The 18,196-nt window shown below is 38.5% G+C and overlaps 1 protein-coding gene across 2 annotated transcripts in view; it reads right to left on the bottom strand.

Moving 5' to 3' along the window:
- Positions 1-386: 386 nt before the first annotated feature.
- The window catches only part of Kat6a (K(lysine) acetyltransferase 6A), a 117,003-nt gene continuing 99,193 nt past the window's right edge, over positions 387-18,196 (bottom strand). The window contains exons 12-17 of one of the 2 annotated variants that reach the window (XM_013025845.1): positions 17,427-17,520; positions 15,014-15,245; positions 14,286-14,493; positions 12,988-13,593; positions 10,116-10,440; positions 387-5,675 (exon numbers count right to left, since the gene is read on the bottom strand). In XM_013025845.1, the coding sequence (XP_012881299.1) occupies positions 3,013-5,675; positions 10,116-10,440; positions 12,988-13,593; positions 14,286-14,493; positions 15,014-15,245; positions 17,427-17,520 (4,128 nt within the window). In that variant the 3' untranslated portion in view covers positions 387-3,012. The remainder of the gene's footprint in view (positions 5,676-10,115; positions 10,441-12,987; positions 13,594-14,285; positions 14,494-15,013; positions 15,246-17,426; positions 17,521-18,196) is intronic. The other variant, XM_013025854.1, reaches the window with a different exon arrangement.

The following is an 18,196-nucleotide window of genomic DNA, read 5'->3' on the forward strand; positions in this document are numbered from 1 at the left end:
TCCCCCTAAAAATACTAAGCAATATTATAAAACGAGTCTAATAAAATTCACTTATTTACTCAAAACTTAGGAGTTATATGCTATTGCAACTTGGTTTCTTTTCTTTGGGAAGGTGAGTTATAATTCCTCTAGAAGGTTTGCAAATGTATTGATTTCCCTACAAAATCCAGTCAGGTTTCACATTTCTTTAGAAAAGGAAAAAAAATAACCTTTTTTTAACATTTAAACATGTACATGAATGAGTGCTATAATTTCAAAGCAAAGGCCAAGAATTTACTTTAGCTATTATTAAGAGGAACAATGCCACTAACTTACGGGACAATGTGTAGAAAAAATTGAGTTGGAGATGTTTGAAAAGGAGAAAAATTCCACATGTAAGACAGGCATCCAAAATGGCTCAACATAATTTATTTTTTTATGTTAAAATGTACAGAGTTCTTTTGAAAGTACTTGCTAGAAAGGGGGGAAAGATATTACATACAAGGAGAGGGAAGAGAGGCCAACTGGCCAGGAGCGCATGACATGGAGAAGTACAAAGGCATCTAGGCACCCCTTCCCCTAGCTTACAGGTCACCAGGAACAAAGTACAAAGAGGTTACAAAACAGGAAAAGCAAATATAAACAGACAGGAATAGACTTAGCTTCATTTGTACATGCGGCTTTTAGAGGCATCTGGAGCTCTATTCACACACTCTAGAGATCTCTTTAAAGAGAATTTTCATCTTTCTTAAAATAGTTTTTAATATTCTACAACAAAGATAAAAAATTTTAAAGATGGAATGAAATGAAAAAGCTTTTATTTTAAAAGGCATCAAAGTCACTAACAGTGAGTTTTTAAATTTATTTTTTTTAGAAGATTACCCAAGTTATCTTGCTAAAAATACATTTTTTTAAAACAGAAGTGAAAAAATGACAGGTACCAATATTACTGTGTTGGATAATTTCTTTTATAATATAGAAAAGAACATATTTTTCTACAATAGGTCTAGTCACAAAGAGGCTGTGGAAAAGGGAGCTGCCCGATTGAAAAACAATTAAAAAAAAAACCAACAAAACCAAACACAACCGCAAACCAACAGAAAGGAATTCAAGGCCCTCATTTCAACAGCTTCTCCTTCTGCCTTGCCCCACCCTCCTCCCAATAGACCTCCCTCCCCTCCCCACCCATCCCTGCCCCATCCCTTCCAGGAAGCATGACACAGCTGAAGATGTAGGGAGAGGGCAGCACAGTGCACTTTCTACAGAGATGACTGGGAACTGGAATAGTATATACAGAGAAACCGGGTCCTACACAGCCTTGCACATGCTCAGAGTTGACAGCGGTAAGGTGTAGAATTCTGCCTTTTTCTAACACACTTAATTGAAAAAGTCAATTAAAGTGTATAAAAAACCAACAAACCTGTGCATTTGAAAAAATTTAATGCCTAATTAGTACTTTAAAAATTTATTTATATAAAATGTACAAACAAAGGAGAGAATTTATGCTTACAGGTATTTCTTTAAGCAGTATTTCCCCCTTTTGGATATTTGACTGCACATACCAAGTGGTATAATAGTTTCCATCTTCTAATGATGGAATATATATATAATATATATATATTATATATATATATATATTTTTTTTTTTACCTATCCCTGGAGCAAGTAATAAGAAGAGAATGGGCAAACTGGTTGCACAAGAGGAAGGAGAATAGACTGGGAACAAAACAAGAAGCTGCTGAAGTCGTGCTGTCCAGATGTGCCCTATATGCTGCTGGTGGTGGGTCTCTCCCTCTTCTCATTAGCCACTGCCAGGAGAGGGGCTGGTGCACTCTGATTCACGGGATGAACTGAGGTCTCAAGACAAATGAAAACTGGAGGTATGGATCATTTAAGTAGCTATGAACTCACATTAGAGTCTCTTTTTAGACACACATTCTGCACCATCTCTGCAACATAAAATCAAGTGTCAAAAGGTTTGTTAGATATTTTTCAAAACCACCAAAGGTACAGTCATCCACCAACACTGTATGAAATAATGTGAGAGGCAAATCATTGGGGACTGCTCTTTTTAGATTTATCAGAGTCAAAGGCTCAAGAATCAAGACCCTTAGTTAGCATTTCAAAGTACATACTAAAAGCAAGAGGCCAGGAGGAATAAGCAAGTTATATGGCTGATTCACCAGGTGGTAAAAAAGAAGAGGCTGTTTCCTCTTTTTGATTAAGTGACCATATTTATTCCCCCAAAGGCTAGACTGGGATTGCATCCTCTGAGATTCTGCTGTTAAGTGAGACTTACAGTATTTTTGCGTCTCTGAGTGCTGAGTGGATTATAAAAAGAATTATATTACACTTGATTCCAGAAAAAGGAAGATTTCAACAAAGTCTATAAAGAAACATTCTTGGGTAAAGGTTTCAACAGGTGTATACAGAGAGTGGAGGAAATTTTAAAAGGAGAAGCATTTTCTTGCTCACTTTACTAATAAAAGTAGTAACAATAAGATTAAGGAGCTTGGGTTGTTTTCCATGTCCCCGTCTGAGTTTCCCCTAAGTGCCTCCTGCTGGAATGAAGTAGGAACTGGGTTTGGAGGAAAGGGTCTAGTTGACCCTTGAGATGTATATATAACGTTTAAAAATGACAACACTGGGAGCTGCAAACAGTGAGGGGAAACATATTTTAAAATAAAGACAATTCACTTTTACACAAAGTCTGTCCATGTGGTATGTAAAGAAAGTAAGGCTCTTTTTAATTATGAAAAGATTTGTGCATGTTTCCCCAATCCCCAAATCCATTTTTAGATGAGTCCTACTGTAAAATGTTCAAGATTGTGAAGAAAACCAAAACCCAGAACAAAATTGAACCCAATAAAAGAGGTCAGGTTTTCTAAAAAATAAAAGAAACCAAAGAAAAGTTCTTCTAAGTCTACAGCAATATTTTAACTGGAAAAAAAAGGTCCATTTTTCTCTCTGGTTTGTCAGTATAAAAAGTTCCTTTATTATATATTTAAGTTTTTAACTGCAAGTTCATCTTGCTCATCTTCTCATGTAAGGTCCATTAAGTGACTGCTTGGGCACACCAGCAGCATTCATGTAGCTGTGATGGGAGGGGCCAGTGTACATCATGTTTCCATGAGGGTTTGGCTGCATAGGCTGCTGGGTATAGGCCTGGCTCCCCATCATTCCCATCTGCATCTGCATAGGATACTGTGCTGTCTGGTTCATGTAGGCAGAGTTACTATGGTAACTGCTGTTCATCATGGGCTGTGTCATTCGATAACTGTTCATGGCATTCAAGGTGTTCATATTCATGGAATTGACATTATAAGCAGGAGTTGGCATTAAATTAACCCCCATGTTCATGCCGCGCTGAACAGCCAATGCACGAGGACCAGCCTGCATGGCAACTGCTGGTGGGCTGCGGCCATACAGCTGCTGCTGATGTGCAGCCGCAGAGGGCAGTGGTGCAGACTTGGAGCGGATGGAAATGTGCCCCTTGACTGGCATCTGCCCTTGTAACCTCTGAGTGTGAGGAATGCCAATGTTGGTGGCAGGCATATTACACTGAAGCAGAGGTGATGTGAGGTTCATGGTAGTGGATGCCAAGTTGGGGGGCGGTGTCATTGTGGCTTGTGCTTGAGGGGTCCCAGCTAAGGGATGAGATGGAGCTAGCTGAGCCAGTCCTGTATTAGACAAAGAAACACTGGTTGCATAGGAAGTCACAGCAGGAGAATGGCTATAAGGCATGGCATGAGGGTCCATAATGGTGTTGGTCAGCTGTTGCAACTTGGCTAAACTAAAAGTGGCTGATGGTTGAGAGTAACTGCCAGCACCAAAGTCCCCTGGAATCCGCTCATAGATACTTATGTTCCCTGTGCTCCCAGATTCTGGGATCTCCATGATCATAGGCGCTGGAGTGAAGCTGTTATTCATGCTACACTGTGACAGCGGGGGCTGCTGCTGGGGCGGGGGTGGAGGCTGCTGGGGCTGTGGTGGCTGGGGCTGTGGTGGCTGGGGCTGTGGTGGAGGTGGCTGCGGTGCTGGTTGCTGTTGCTGCTGCGGTGGCTGTGGCTGAGGCTGCTGTTGTTGCTGCTGTGGTGGTGGCGGCGGCTGCTGGTTACTGGGAGGCCTCTCCACCACACAGCTCTGAGGTGACTTGATATTGCAATTGGAAGCAGGCTGGACAGTGTTCTGTTGCATCATGCTGCAGCTGCTGCCCATGTTAGCCATTTGCTGAGTGACAACACAACTATTTTGGGTGAGGCTACTGGAAGATGACAACGCACCATAGGAGCAGCTGCTCTGAGAGGAGTTATTCCCACAGATGCTGCCACCCATTGTGGAATCATAGCTGCTTGGGTTCTCATAGTTCTCTGTGGTGCTCTCAATGCTGCCCAGATCACTGAAGCCACTGTCGACTACCTGCTGAGAATGGTCTGATACAGAAGGCACATCCATCATAGGGCTGGTCTCCATGTTCTGCATAGAGGGTGCGGACAGTGATCCTTGTTCTGGGCTGATCTGTGTATAACCACTCTCCAGGGCAGGCACGTTAGGACTGCTGACTGAGCGGACTGACTGGCTTGGATGAGATTGAACTGAGGATATTGGGCTATTATGTTCTGAGGCATGACAGTCTTCAACCATTGCTATCTGAGGGTCATCATCAGCCTGTGTATAACTCTGCAGTGTCTGACAAGCTGCAAGGGTCTCTTCACAGTCCTGGTAGGCTCCTTCGTGCTCATTGCTTTCCTCTTGAGTCAAAGATTGTACCGCTTGTACAGTTTCCAGATCCAACTCACTATGAGGAATCTCTTCTTCCTCTTTTAATTCAATTAATTCTTCCTTAGTGTTTGCATCTTCTTCATGATCATCCTCGGACCCTGGTATATGCTCTGATACCACAGATGTCTCATGGGAAGGCTGTTCCTCCTCGGAATCTGGTTCTGTTTCATCTTTATCCTTTATATTCTCCCTACTGTTCTGCATGTCAGTATCTAAAAAAGACTCCTGGCCACCAGGCTCCTCTTTGACATCTTCTCTTACAGGCTGTTCCTCTGGCTCCTTTTTCTTTGCAGATTCCAAATGGCCATCATCTTCATCATCTGCATCATGGTCTTCATTCTGGTTTGTCTCTATGGTCACTTCATCTTCTTCCTCTTGCTCCTGTTCTTCCAGCTCTTGTGGCTCTTCCTCAGACTGTCTCTGTTCTTCCAAGACATGAGGTTTCTCTTCCTCTTCTTCTACCTCGGGGTCTTTCATTTCGGCCTCAGGGCTGTTGCTGCTGCCCACTGGGGAAGCTGCTCTAACTTCACTGATATTTGTGTCCTCTTCCTCTCCTTCTTCAACCTCATCTGCTTCTCCGTGCAGCTCCTCTTCCTTTCTTTCTTCTGACAAAGGCAAATCTTCTTTTGACTCAACAGTTTCTTCATTCTCTTGAGTTTTAGATTTACGTCCAGCCTTAGGAATAGGGGCAGGGGGCTCAACAATGCATTCTTGCAAAGAAACAGCTGTGATTTCCCGATTCAACTTAAATCCTGGTTTTCGTCCAGGTCTTTTCTTCCAGTGGACTGGTTTGCGGCTTTTGCCTTTGGGCCATCCCTTTTTCTTTTTCATAGGTGTAGATGTATCTGCCTCCAGTGAAGAACTGCTCACATCACATTTTCGCAAGAGAGATACTGGCTTTAGGATAGGAGTGTCTATACAGGAGAGAATAAAAAAATAATAAAGATAGGTTATAAAATTTTATATTTCTTGAGACCACCATACACAATGGGAATGCTTTTTATTCATCATCACTTTTACTGACTCTTATTTTCATTTTAACAGTAAGAATATAAAGGATAAAGGTAATTAAAAGCATCTTCTAGAGCCACATAAAACCAGTAGAAGAATCCTGATCTACATTATGCTACCATTTCCTAATGAAGCCAGTTTCAAAGTAACCACAGCATATGGCTGTGGAAAGTTATTCTCCGAGTGTATAAAATGAAAATAAGCTTTAAAAAGATGCAATACCTAGTAAGTAATTTTTATCATGTTGTCTTTACTGTACAACTGTATGTTACAAGTCAGCTTTTTTTGCTTGCAATGTTATCTGTTTCCCCCCCCCCGCATTCCCCGAAATTCATTCAAGGTAGTATTAGGAGCCAGTGTAAACAAATGTGTGTTTTTTTTTAAATTTTCCCCAGAACTCAGATTTTAACTTGTATTATATCTGAACTTTGTCTTGTATTTGCTAGGTAGGTGCTCTATAGCTTGAGTCACATTCTCATCTCACAATGGTTTTATTAATGTTGCATTTATATGCAAAGCATTTAGTCCTAGACAAATAAGAAATTTACTTAGTCCTAAACAAACAAGAAGTTAAAGCAGCAGTAATACTTACAGAAATTTGATGTTTGCATTGTTTTTTCTAAATGGAGATAAAATATACATAAAACTTATCTTAACCATTTTTTATTATACAGTTTAGTGGCATTAAATATATCCTAAATCCCCCTTAATTTTAAAAAGCTAAAAGCACCAAGAACAGGATTTGAAAAGGAGAACTTACAAAGGTACTAAAAATCAGGTGGTACCTGAAAGTACACAAGATAATGGCTGGATCAGAGAAAACTCCCCAAGGAGACAGAACTTAAACATGTTCACTAGTATAGTGAACAGTGATTCAAGATAACGTAAAGTGCCAAATTTACGCAATAAATTTACACAATAAATTTTTAGCTTCTGACAACTCAAAATTTATCACAAATAAAATTCTGGAGAATCATTCACAATATAGCAAACAATATAGTCATCTTATTGAATTACACTGAAAGTATTTGTTTTAACTGGGCGCCGGCAGCTCATACCTATAATCCTAGTTACTCATGAGAATGAAATATAAGAATCATGGTTTGAAGTCATCCTGGGTATAAAAATCTGAGACACTCTCAAGTAAACAACAAAAAGCTGGAAGTTAGAACTGTAGTTCAAAGTGGTAGAGTACCAGCCTTGAAAACAAAAAGCTAAGGGAAAGCGCCTGGCTGTGAGTAGAAGCCACAATGTTAGCATACACAAAAAATAAAGTACTTGTTATACAAAAATGTAATTATAATAAAGAGATTCATTTTTTTTGGGGGGGGGGTCCGGTTGTGGAGCCTGAACTCTGGGTCTGGGCGCTGTCCCTCAGCTCTTCAGCTTAAGGCTAGTGCTCTACCACTTGAGCCACAGCGCCACTTCCGGCTTTTTTTCTTTTTGCTTATGTGGTGCTGGGGAATCGAACCCAGGGCCTCATGCATGCAAGGCAAGCGCTCTACCACTGAGCCACCTTCCCAGCTCCAATTATAATAAAGAGAATAGCTGGGTACAATAGCATCCACCTATCATCTCAACATACAAGAAGCTGAAGCAGGAGAGTCACAAGTTCAAGGCCAGACTAGAGACATAATGAAAGCCTGTTTCAAAAAAAATAAATTCATAAAGAAAATGCAAGAGTTTTATTTACTGGATTTGAAATAAAGACTTTATAGTAGAATAAAGGGGACTGGGAAGGTGGCTAGTGGTAGAGTGCTTGCCTTGTATGAATGAGGCCCTGGGTTCGATTCCTCAGCACCAAATAAACAGAAAAAGCCAGAAGTGGCGCTGTGGTAGAAAGCTAGCTTTGAGCTGAAAAGCTGAGGGACAGTGTCCAGGCCCCCAAGACCGACGAAAAAAAAAAAAAAGTAGAATAAAGGACCTCAGGCTCAAGTGATAAAGCATTTGTCTAACAAGTGCAAGGATTCTGAGTTCAAACCCAATCCAAACAAACAAATAAATAAAAGTAGAACAGGGAGCTGGGCGCAGTCATTCATGTCTGTAGTCCTAGCTGCATGGGAGCTAGAGGCAGAGATAGAAGGATTATGCATGACCTGAGGCTAGCTCTACACAAAGAGCTAAAAACTCACTTCACAAAAAGTATCGAAAGCTAGGAGTTCACTCAAGAGGTAGAGTGCTTACCTAGCAAGCCCTGAGTTCAAGTACTAGGATTGCTATCAAAGAAAAAAAAAGTAGAATTAAAAAACTTAAAGGAGTATGTTCACAAATAAAATAAAATTAAATTAAAAAAAACTTAAAGGAAAAAAATGCTAATAGTTTATGTAGCAATGGTGGGCAACAAGATTTCTTCACATTCACCTAGCTAAAGTAAATAAATTTTGTTTGGCCTCATGCAGTAGCTTAAAAACCTGTAATTCTTATCTACTTGGAAGATGGAGATAGGAGGAAATCAGGATTCAAGAACAACCTAGGCAAAAAGAAGTTCATGAGACTACATCTTAACCAATGGCTGGGTACACTGGTGCATAGCTGACATCCCAGTTATAGGGAAAGTATAATGGCTGGGCTCAGTGGTGGTATGCATCTGTCATCTCTAGTGACACGAAGAAGCACAAATAGGAGGACTGCAGCCCAGGACAAGCAAACACAAGGCAAGACCCTACCTCAAAATTAACTAATGCACCGAAAGGTTAAAGGAGTAATTCAAGTGGTAGAATGGTAGAATGGTTTAGTCCCTAGTAACATAAATACAAAACAACCCCCCCCCACACACACAATGTTGGTTTGTGCTCATGCAAGAAAAACATACTGTAAGTGTGGATGGCATGATACATTGGCAAAACTTAAGGTTGGGATGCTAAAACCTAGTTCCTGAGCAGTTCATCTTATAAAGTCCCAGTTTCTGTGTCTCTAAAGAGTAATATAAATAAAATTATTTTTAAAAGTACATAATTAAGCTGAGTACCAGTGGTTCACACTTGTAACCCTATCTATGCACTAGACTGAGATTTGGAGAATAGCAATTTGAAGCTACTCTGGGCAGAAATATTCATTAGATTCCATCTCCAAAATAACCTGCAAAAGGCAATAGTAAAAGAGTGTCTCAGAGGTAAAACACCAGCCTAGGAAGTATGAAGCCTTGGGTTCAAATCCTAGTAACTCAAAAAAAAAGTAGCTTTTTAGATACACCATAAACCTAATTTTAGTTACTGTTACTAGTTATTAGCAATGTACTACTAGTAGCTGGGTGTGATGGCCCACAGCTGTAATCCTAGCACTCAGAAAGCTGAAGTAGAAGGATTACACGATTGAAGCCAGCTTGGGCTATAGAGTGACATTTTGTTTCAGAAAACAAAAACAAAATAGTGGGCCTTTGTGGCATACTCCTATAATCCTACCCAGAAAACTCAGATATGAGAATCAAAGTTTGAAGGCTGCCTGGGCAAAAAAATCTGAGATTCTTTATCTCAACTAACTAGTAAAAAGCTAGAAGTGGAGCTGTGGTTCAAGTGGTAGAGTGCCAACATTAAGAAAAAAGTGCAAGACCCTGATTTCAAGACCCAGAATTGGCACCAAAGCAAACAAACCAATCCCAGACTCCAAAAAAGAAAACCAGTAACAGAAGGTAATTATTGTATACTAGAGTGAGGAAGGGTTCCTGAACACATCTGAAACAAAAAATTTGTGTTATTTTTAAGGAGATATCTTCTTAGAGGGCTTATTCATTTAAAGATATTTACTTTCTTAAGCATTCAGAAAGCACTAATGAGCAAAACAGTCCAGGGTGTTCACATTATAATAAATATCTTGCAACGCTAAGGCCAGGCGACTAAAAAAGCCAAGAAAAGATCAGACAAAAATGATCCTGAGTTCAAGAATTAAATGCAAAAGGAACACAGATATACTTGATATGACTTTTAGAGATTGCCAAGCCTTTTTCTTACTTAGTATTCATGTTTCTTTTCAAACCTTTTGTTAAGGACATGCTGCTATCATTGTTCTGGATTTAAAGATATTAAAACTGCAATAATTAGCTGCGTGCTGGTGGCTCATATCTGTCATCCTAACTACTTAAGAAGGCTAAAATCTGAGGATCATGGTTCAAAGCTAGCTCGGGCAAGAAGTCTGTAAGATTCTCATCTCCACTTAACCACAGGAAAAGCTGGGAGTGGAGCTGTGGCTCAAGTGGTAGAGCACTAACCTTGTGCACAAAAACTCAGGGACAGCACCCAGGCCTACTTCAAATCCCAGGACTGGCAAAAAAAAAAAAAAACCCAAAAACAAAAAACCCAAACAAACAAAAAATCTTTGCAATAATTAAACAGTTCTATAAAACCTACCATCGGCGTCATCTGATTCCTCTTCCTCTTCCTCTTTAGATTTCCTCTTAGAAGAGGAGTGGCACCTGAGAACATCCTGTGAGGACAAGCGATGGAAGTATCCTCTATGGAAAAGTTCATTTTCCTCCTCCTCTTCCTCTTCTTCCTCCTCTTCCTCCTCCTCAATTTCAAATGTGGGTTCTAATCTTGGCATTGGTCTTTCAGAGTCGGAGTCTTCAAAAGGTTCATCTAATACCTCTGTGGTCTCAGAAATAGTTTCTGTGACTACACTGCTATTGTGATGTTTGCGCTTTCGGACTCTCCTTCTTCGGTGAAGAATTGGTTTCTATTAAAAAAAAAGCAAATATTTATTTATAGTAACGAACACCATCTTCTCTACTAGAATTAGCATGTATAAAATGAGGATGCTGTTTGCTAAAAGATATCGTAAATATCATTTTAAAATACTAAAGCAAGATACTATACACAAAATATTGAGGGCACAAAGGCTTTGGATAAATGAACACAATTTTGTTAAAGAACAAGCAAGTGCATCCAAAGGGCAGATATGTTAATTACCTTATATCCATTAAATTTTACATTGAGTTACTTTGACAGAAAAATTTCCAGATACTGGCCCCTGAACTTCTCTTTGTCTTATACATCACTATGGAAAGTTACCACATGAGTAAAGTTGTAGGCCATTTTCAGGAACTAGACATAAAAAATTATATTGGAGTATAAAAAATTATATTGGAGTTTTGATTTTGTGTTAATGATGCATTTTCATATTAAAACACATCTGTTAGTGAAATGGATATACTTTTGCAGTAGGCTGAGTTAATATTTTAAATCACACAAATTATATCGCCAAGTAATAGAGATGATGACCACAAGAATATTTAATAGAATGTTCTCATTCAGTTATAGCAAGAAATAGTAAGAATTTGCTCAAAATCATACAGCTAGTCTATGTAGAAACTACTGTAAAATAGTCTCTTGAGCCCCAATCAAATGAATTTTTTTCACACAAAGAAATAGTGTATCTGTTTTACCTTATAAATATGAAATATTATAAGCCCAGTATGGTAAAGATATATTCACAATCATGCGATGAAAAGTAGTTAGCCAACGCTCATTTTTTTCCTGCTTTGAATCTACTAGTTGTAATTGAGAATACACTTTTCAAAACAGATTAAAAATGGCCCTGCTCCTTGAAAAACTGGCTGATTCTAGCAATGAGACAGGAAATATAGACAACAGAACTGAAGCAACTTACAGTTCCATAAAGTAAAAAAGTGCTCAAAACAAAAACAAAACCCCACCATGATGAGACTGTGATAAGAGGGTCAGGAGTAATCTCAAAGATCTTGAGTAAATATTAAAAGCAATAGTACTGATTTGATATTGAAGTATCAGGTAAATATCTAATAAGAGTCCATATTGATAAAAAACGAACACCAGAATAAACATCGATAGGTGGGACAGAATGAACAAATCTCCCAAACAAATAATGTATGCAAGATACTATATTTTTAAGCTAACTACTCATACACTTCTGAAATGTGTGAAAGTGTGTGCACTTTCTTCTAGTACAGTATGGAGGAGAAATCTGAGAAGCACTGAATGAAGTCATATCAACAATGAAAAGTCATACTGATAGTAAATACCCTTGTAACTGATTATACATACTCATAGATACTCTTTAAATGTGATGAGAATGGCACTTTTACTTCTAAGGTCTTCCTCTAAAGACTACATGACTCATTTCAAATATCATGAGAGGTATTCTACAAAATCCCTGACCAGTCATCCTTACTGGTCAAGGTACTCTAAAAAGAAAGAAAGAGAGGGAAGAGAAGAAGGGAGACAGGAGAGGGGACAGAGGGGAGAGGGAGGAGAAAGAGGAAGGGAGAGGGAGAAGGAGACAGAGATTGAGAGAGAGATGTATCCTTTCATTCTCGCTCTACCTTCTGAGTAGCTATGATTTACTATCTCTACTCAAATGATTTTCTTTTTTCCTTTCCTTTTTTTGAAGCGAGGGTGAGGGTAGAGGATATGCTAAGAAAAGGAATAATTTCATTAGTTTGGAAGAAAGCTATCACCCATTGCCATGAAGGGGATCATCAGGAAACTGACGTAATTTAGTCCAGTTGGCTGTGCCAATGCTGAAGGTTTACTTCATAGCCTGCGATGTGTTTGGCACAAGTAGTCCACTTACCAGTGGTTTTATTTCCATGATTCAACCACAGTCCAAAAATATTAAATGGAAAGTGCCAGAGATAAGTAATTCATAAGCTCTAAATTATGTATTTTTCTAAATAGTATAATGTAATTTCATGCCATCCTGCTCCTTCTTGACTTGGCCTTTCACTGGCATATCCATACTCCTCCAATCCTTAGTAGTTATTTGGTTATCAGATAGACTGTCACAGTACTGCAGTGTTGTGTTCAAATAACCCCTATTTTAGTTTCTGAGTAGCCCAGACAGTGAGAGTAGTGATGTTGGTGATTAGACATGCCAAAGAAAAGCTACAAGTAAAAAGTTAGATACTACATCCACTTAACTGTTATTATACTATACTGTAACCATTATTCTATTTTAATATCAGTTAATCAGTTATTGCTGTTAATCTCTTACTGGGCCTGATTTGAACAGCAAACTAGAAAGCTAAAAAGCGTTTCTGCCCTTAAATAAACTTGTGGCATCTAAGTTAACTTCCATGAACCAAAGACGTTATCTACACATTTCAAATGTTCCTCAGGATGATCACTAGTTTGTTCAGAGTTAAAGTTAGAAAATTTCTACCTTAATCTTTCAGAGCTGTAGGACAGGACAACAGTGTACAATAAGCTGAAGCTAGAGAACAACACATACAGAGAAACACATTACCTTCCGCTTCAAGGTGGGTTTTGTAAGAATTGGTGGTGAGTTTGACCGAGGACTTTCTGGCTCTTCCTCCTCCTCACTGCTCTCACTAAAGCCCCTAAGGACAGCCCTGTCCCCATCACTATAGCAACGAGGCAGTCTATCATTTGCTTCTGGCAACCTGCATCTAAGAACCTTCGGACTTTTCTTTAGTTGTTCTCGCCATAGCTCAGCACCCTCACTTAATCTTCTTTTGGGAAGGTCTGGCTTCCCATCCAGGCTTTGCTGCTCCTGAGGGATTGTCAACTGTTCTTCGTTTGCAGTGTATTGTTCTTGGGAGGTTTCCAGTTTTCCCTCACATTCTCCATACTGTTCCTGAGGAGCTGATGATGTCTCTTCCAAGAGCAGTTTAGAGTCTTTATCACCAAAGCGTTCCTGGGGCTTTCTGTTCTTTCTCCCCCAGCGGCCCCTCCGAGATGGTTGACTATTTGCAGGAAGACTATCACGGGGAAGGACCTGCTTGTTCAAGCGTGTGGAACTGGCTGGAGTTATAACTTCTGGTTTCTTTTCACTTCCTATTGAAGAGTAAGAATCTTGTTCTTTGTTCTCCCGAGACATAGACTTTCCCACCTGATTTTAGAAAATAAAACAAAAATGGTTAAATTTTCAGTCCTGTTTACTTTTATCTACCTATTCTGCCATTTCCATGACATAAAAAGAAACAGAAATCAGGCATAGTGGTGAGAGCTTGTAATCTAATACCCAGGAGGCTGATTGTGTATTCAATGCACACATAAATGTGTTTAACCATTGATGATGGTCTATACTACACTATACAGCTTTCAATGTTTTTCTTTATGATTGTATGTTCATTGAAAATTTCAATGCTCTACTGAAAACACATGTGTGCTAACATTATTTAGTAATTTTAAGGAAAATGGATCTTCATTTCATGTTAGTGAAATGTCATATTTGATCAATGTAGAGTCCTCAATTAGTATACAACTTAAAAGTTAACTTTATTTGCATTCTGGTAAATATTCAATCATAATAACACATTGGAAGAAATATGATGGTCTCCTAATGGCCAGCACTTAAAAATACACTAGTAAGTAAATGAGCCTGAGTTTTCCTGCAATTTCTACCTTTGAAATAAAAACTGTCATCAAAAGCAAACTGAATGGGGCTGGAGGTATGTAGCAAGTGGTAAAGTGCCAAGCAAGCAAGTAAGCCAGCCAATCAAGTGTGAGGTCCAAGAGTACAAAACTGCCAAAAATAAAACAAACAAAAAATAAGAGACTACTCATGCACCATGTCCTTACACTGGTCTCTACTTCTCTTTCCTGGCACTGGGGCTCTTCACTCTCTCCTTCATCCACCTCGTCCTCTTCCTCCTCTGAGACAACCGAGTTGGAAACTATAACAGGAGTCCAGCGTAAACATTCTGGATCTACATCCACAGGTCTCAAATTCAGTTGAAGTTTGGCCATGTGATCCTGGATAAGTTTTTCCCGGCGTATAATCACAAATCTACAACCAGAGAAAAGTTTATAGCAATCAACAATGTACAAGACGTACATAAAAATGAATATGGTCATATAATTAATGAAAAACCCTTCAAATGACAATGACAAATCTTTGAAATAATGAAATACAGAAAAAGGCCACCCCAAGTGCTAACAAGTATGAGTTGTACACGGCCTATATTCAACTGTATATTAAGTTTTTCTAACTAATTATTGACCTGAACTTTCCATATGTGCAATTTTGTCTTCTCTGAGCTCCCTTTCCTTTTATCCATTTATTGATCTCAAATGTGTCCCTTTTTCTGTGGCCTTTTCCTAACCACTTTAATTAGGGGTACAGTCTGTCCTTCATTTTAATATATATTTTTACTTGTTATCATTTAAGTGGACAATAAGGGTCTATTTTAATATTGTTTCTAGAGGTATACATTGATTACTGCTTTTTCATCAATAATCTGGCTATCTAGTCCCAAAAGTTCCACCTAATTTCTTTTCAAAGGTATGTAAAGGGATGTGATACTCACTGGTCACTACGAAAGTCCAGCATTCGTAGGTGGTGGAGTGTGGAAGTAATGTCTTGAGGGCAGATGCCAGTCAACTTGCTTAGCTTCTTAATGCTGATTTGCTTGTCATTTTGGTGATAAAGGCACTCCAATATTACACTTTTCCAATAAGCCATGTAGGAAAGACGACCTAGATCTGATAACGGTTTCTCAGGTGATCCTGCTTGGCCTTCACGTTTTGATAACAAATAACCTAAAGAAACCCCATAAGTATCAGAAACTCTAAAAATAAAGTTTGATTCACCCAAATAGTAATATCTTTTGCTATTACCAATCCAAATATTATAAGTAATAGTAATTTCAAAGATAAATTACTTCTTTGTGTGTGTGTGTGTGTGTGTGTGTGTGGGTCATGGGGCTTGCGCTCTGGTCCTGAGTGCTGTTCCTGAGCTCTTCAGCTCAAGGCTAGCGCTCTACCACCAGAGCCACAGCACCACTTCTGCTTTTTTCTGGTGGTTTATTGAAGATAAGAATTTCATGGCTTTTCCTGCCCAGGCTAGCTCTGAACCACGATCCTCAGATCTCAGCCTCCTGAGTAGCTAGGATTACAGGCGTGAGCCACCAGGGCCTGGCTGGTAAATTCCTTTAAAAACAAAAAACTTACAAAATTACAACGGAGATTACATATTAACTTATAAATGCTATGCTTCAACCTAATTTTAGTCACTATAAATCACTAAGCCACTCAAGTTGATGAAAATCAGGACTTTTATCAACAAGGTGCACAAATAAGATTAAAACTGAAATAGTTTTAATGTCTACATAAAACAGGAGAAAGTCATCTTTGCATATTTTATTTGGGCCACTAGAGGGCCACTGCTGTATCTGAATTGAGAAATACAAAAGAATGTCACGGTTTTCGCATAATTCTATTCAGATTGAGGTTTATTCTATGAGTGAATACATTTCTCACTTCAATCCAAACACTCCTTACAACTGCCTATCAGTTTTGTCAAGCAAAACTGTCTGCAAGAATATGTCAGAGTAGATGGTCTGTGAATAACTCAAGGAGTGGGAGTATAAAGTCTGAGGGAAAAGAATAAAAAAAATTGGATGGCAGTAGAAATTAAGCTTTTGTCTCATTAAAGAACATTTAAATGAGCCTAAAAATGGCTATCTAAGCTGGGCACTAGTGGGCTCATGCCTGTAAAAGTAGCTATTCAGTAGGCCAAGATCTGAGGATCCAAGTTTGATGCCAGCCTGGGAAGGAAGTGCATGAGTCTCTTATCTCCAATTAATCACAGAAAAAGCCTGAAGTAGAGCTATAACTCAAATGGTAGAGAGCTAGCCTTGAGCAAAAGGACTCTAGGAACAGCACCAAGACCCAGAGTTCAAGCACCAGTACTGGCCAAAAAAAAAAAAAAAGGCTATCTGGAAAAATAAAACAAATACTGTAATCCTACAGATGGTTGTTCATACAGCTCAAAAACATCACTATAAATAGTTTCCCTAACTTTGCTATTTAGTAGTAGTTAACATACTAATTATGAGTCCTATTTCAAAATAATATATTAATATCAAAGGAAATATAAAGTTCTACCCCATATTGCTAACCACAAAGGCCAAGAAAATAACCAATAGGGCATACCTTCAATAAAACTGGTCAGGAATATAGTTACAAACCAGTAAAACAAATGTAAGCAGTTAACTTCCCATTTATATGTATCCATCTATCTATATATTCTATATATATATAAATATATAGAGAGAATATAAGTATTCTATAGGGTATCTTTGTATGTATATCAATATTTGTCTCTACAGATAGTTGTGTATATTCTTTTAAATACCTTTTTATAGCAATATCTAGGAGAAAATATTCCCCCAAATCACTATTTTATAATCATAAAAATAATTGTAAATACTTAACTTTCTAAGCAAGATTATGAATGTATGAAACGAATGAGAGGAGAAAAACACCTTTACTGAACTCTGTTTTAGTGAACTCAGAATAAGTTATATTGTCACTAGGCAAGACCTAAAACTAAAACATGAGTGTGTGGGTGCATACACATGCACCTGCACATACATACACATACACATTATCTTAGATAATTAGGAAATAAAAACTTAACACTGAACAGCTTCTATATTTGACTATATTTAGTTTATACAGTATTTCCAGTATTGCTGTGAATTAGTTACCACTGCATAAAACTAAATTCCACTGTATACGATCACACAAAATTGCATTCAGTATTAGATATTTAAAAATACTTTGTGCCCAACCAAAAGAAAAAGGACTGTGGCTTTAAGGTTCACACAATATGACAAGATACTAGGAGCTAATGAATCATCTACAAATCTTTAAATACACATATCCAGAAGGTTCACAGGAAGAGATAATGAGAAGCTATGTTAATATAATCCTTACTAAAATCGATGAGGAACCTGCCGTAGCCCTTACGCTGGTACTGAGGAAGAATCATTATACAGGAAACGTTATATTTCTGTTGGCAGTGCTTTTCCTGGTAGAAAAAACAAAAGCCAAATTTTAAAACAACCGAGTAAAACTGAATAGTAATGCTAATTATTAACAAACAAAGTCTAACAGCCCAAACCACAAAGCAATCATCTCAGGAGAGTAAAACACATAAAATAAAAGGCTATCCAACACCATCTGCAACTCAAAAACATGTCAATGTATAAGATCAGCAGAGGAATCTGAGTCTACCTAATCTGCAATGTTACAAATGATAAATCAGTAAAGAACTAGAAACAAGAGGAGTCATCAACTGTTTAAAAGTTTTCTTAACTTCCTGGTTTGGTACAACACAGAACAATCCCTTCTATTAGTCATACCTAGCTTTATAGAAAATAGTCTTGAGGGCTGGGAAGGTGGCTCAGTGGTTGAGTGCTTGCCTTGCATGCATGAGGCCCTGGGTTCAATTCCTCAGCACCACATAAGCAAAAAGAAAAAAGCCGGAAGTCTGTGGCTCAAGTGGTAGAGTGCTAGCCTTGAGCTGAAGAGCTGAGGGACAGAGCCCAGGCCCAGAGGTCAGGCCCCACGACCGGACCCAAAAAAAAGAGAGAGAAAAAAAAAGAAAATAGTCTTTAACCAGGGGCTTGTAGTTAACATTTATAATCCTGTTTGAAACCAGCCCTGGAAAATAAATCTGAGAGAATATCACCAATTGACCAGCA

Source organism: Dipodomys ordii, unplaced genomic scaffold, assembly GCF_000151885.1.
Source record: "Dipodomys ordii isolate 6190 unplaced genomic scaffold, Dord_2.0 Scaffold4, whole genome shotgun sequence".
NCBI classification, from domain to species: domain Eukaryota; kingdom Metazoa; phylum Chordata; class Mammalia; order Rodentia; family Heteromyidae; genus Dipodomys; species Dipodomys ordii.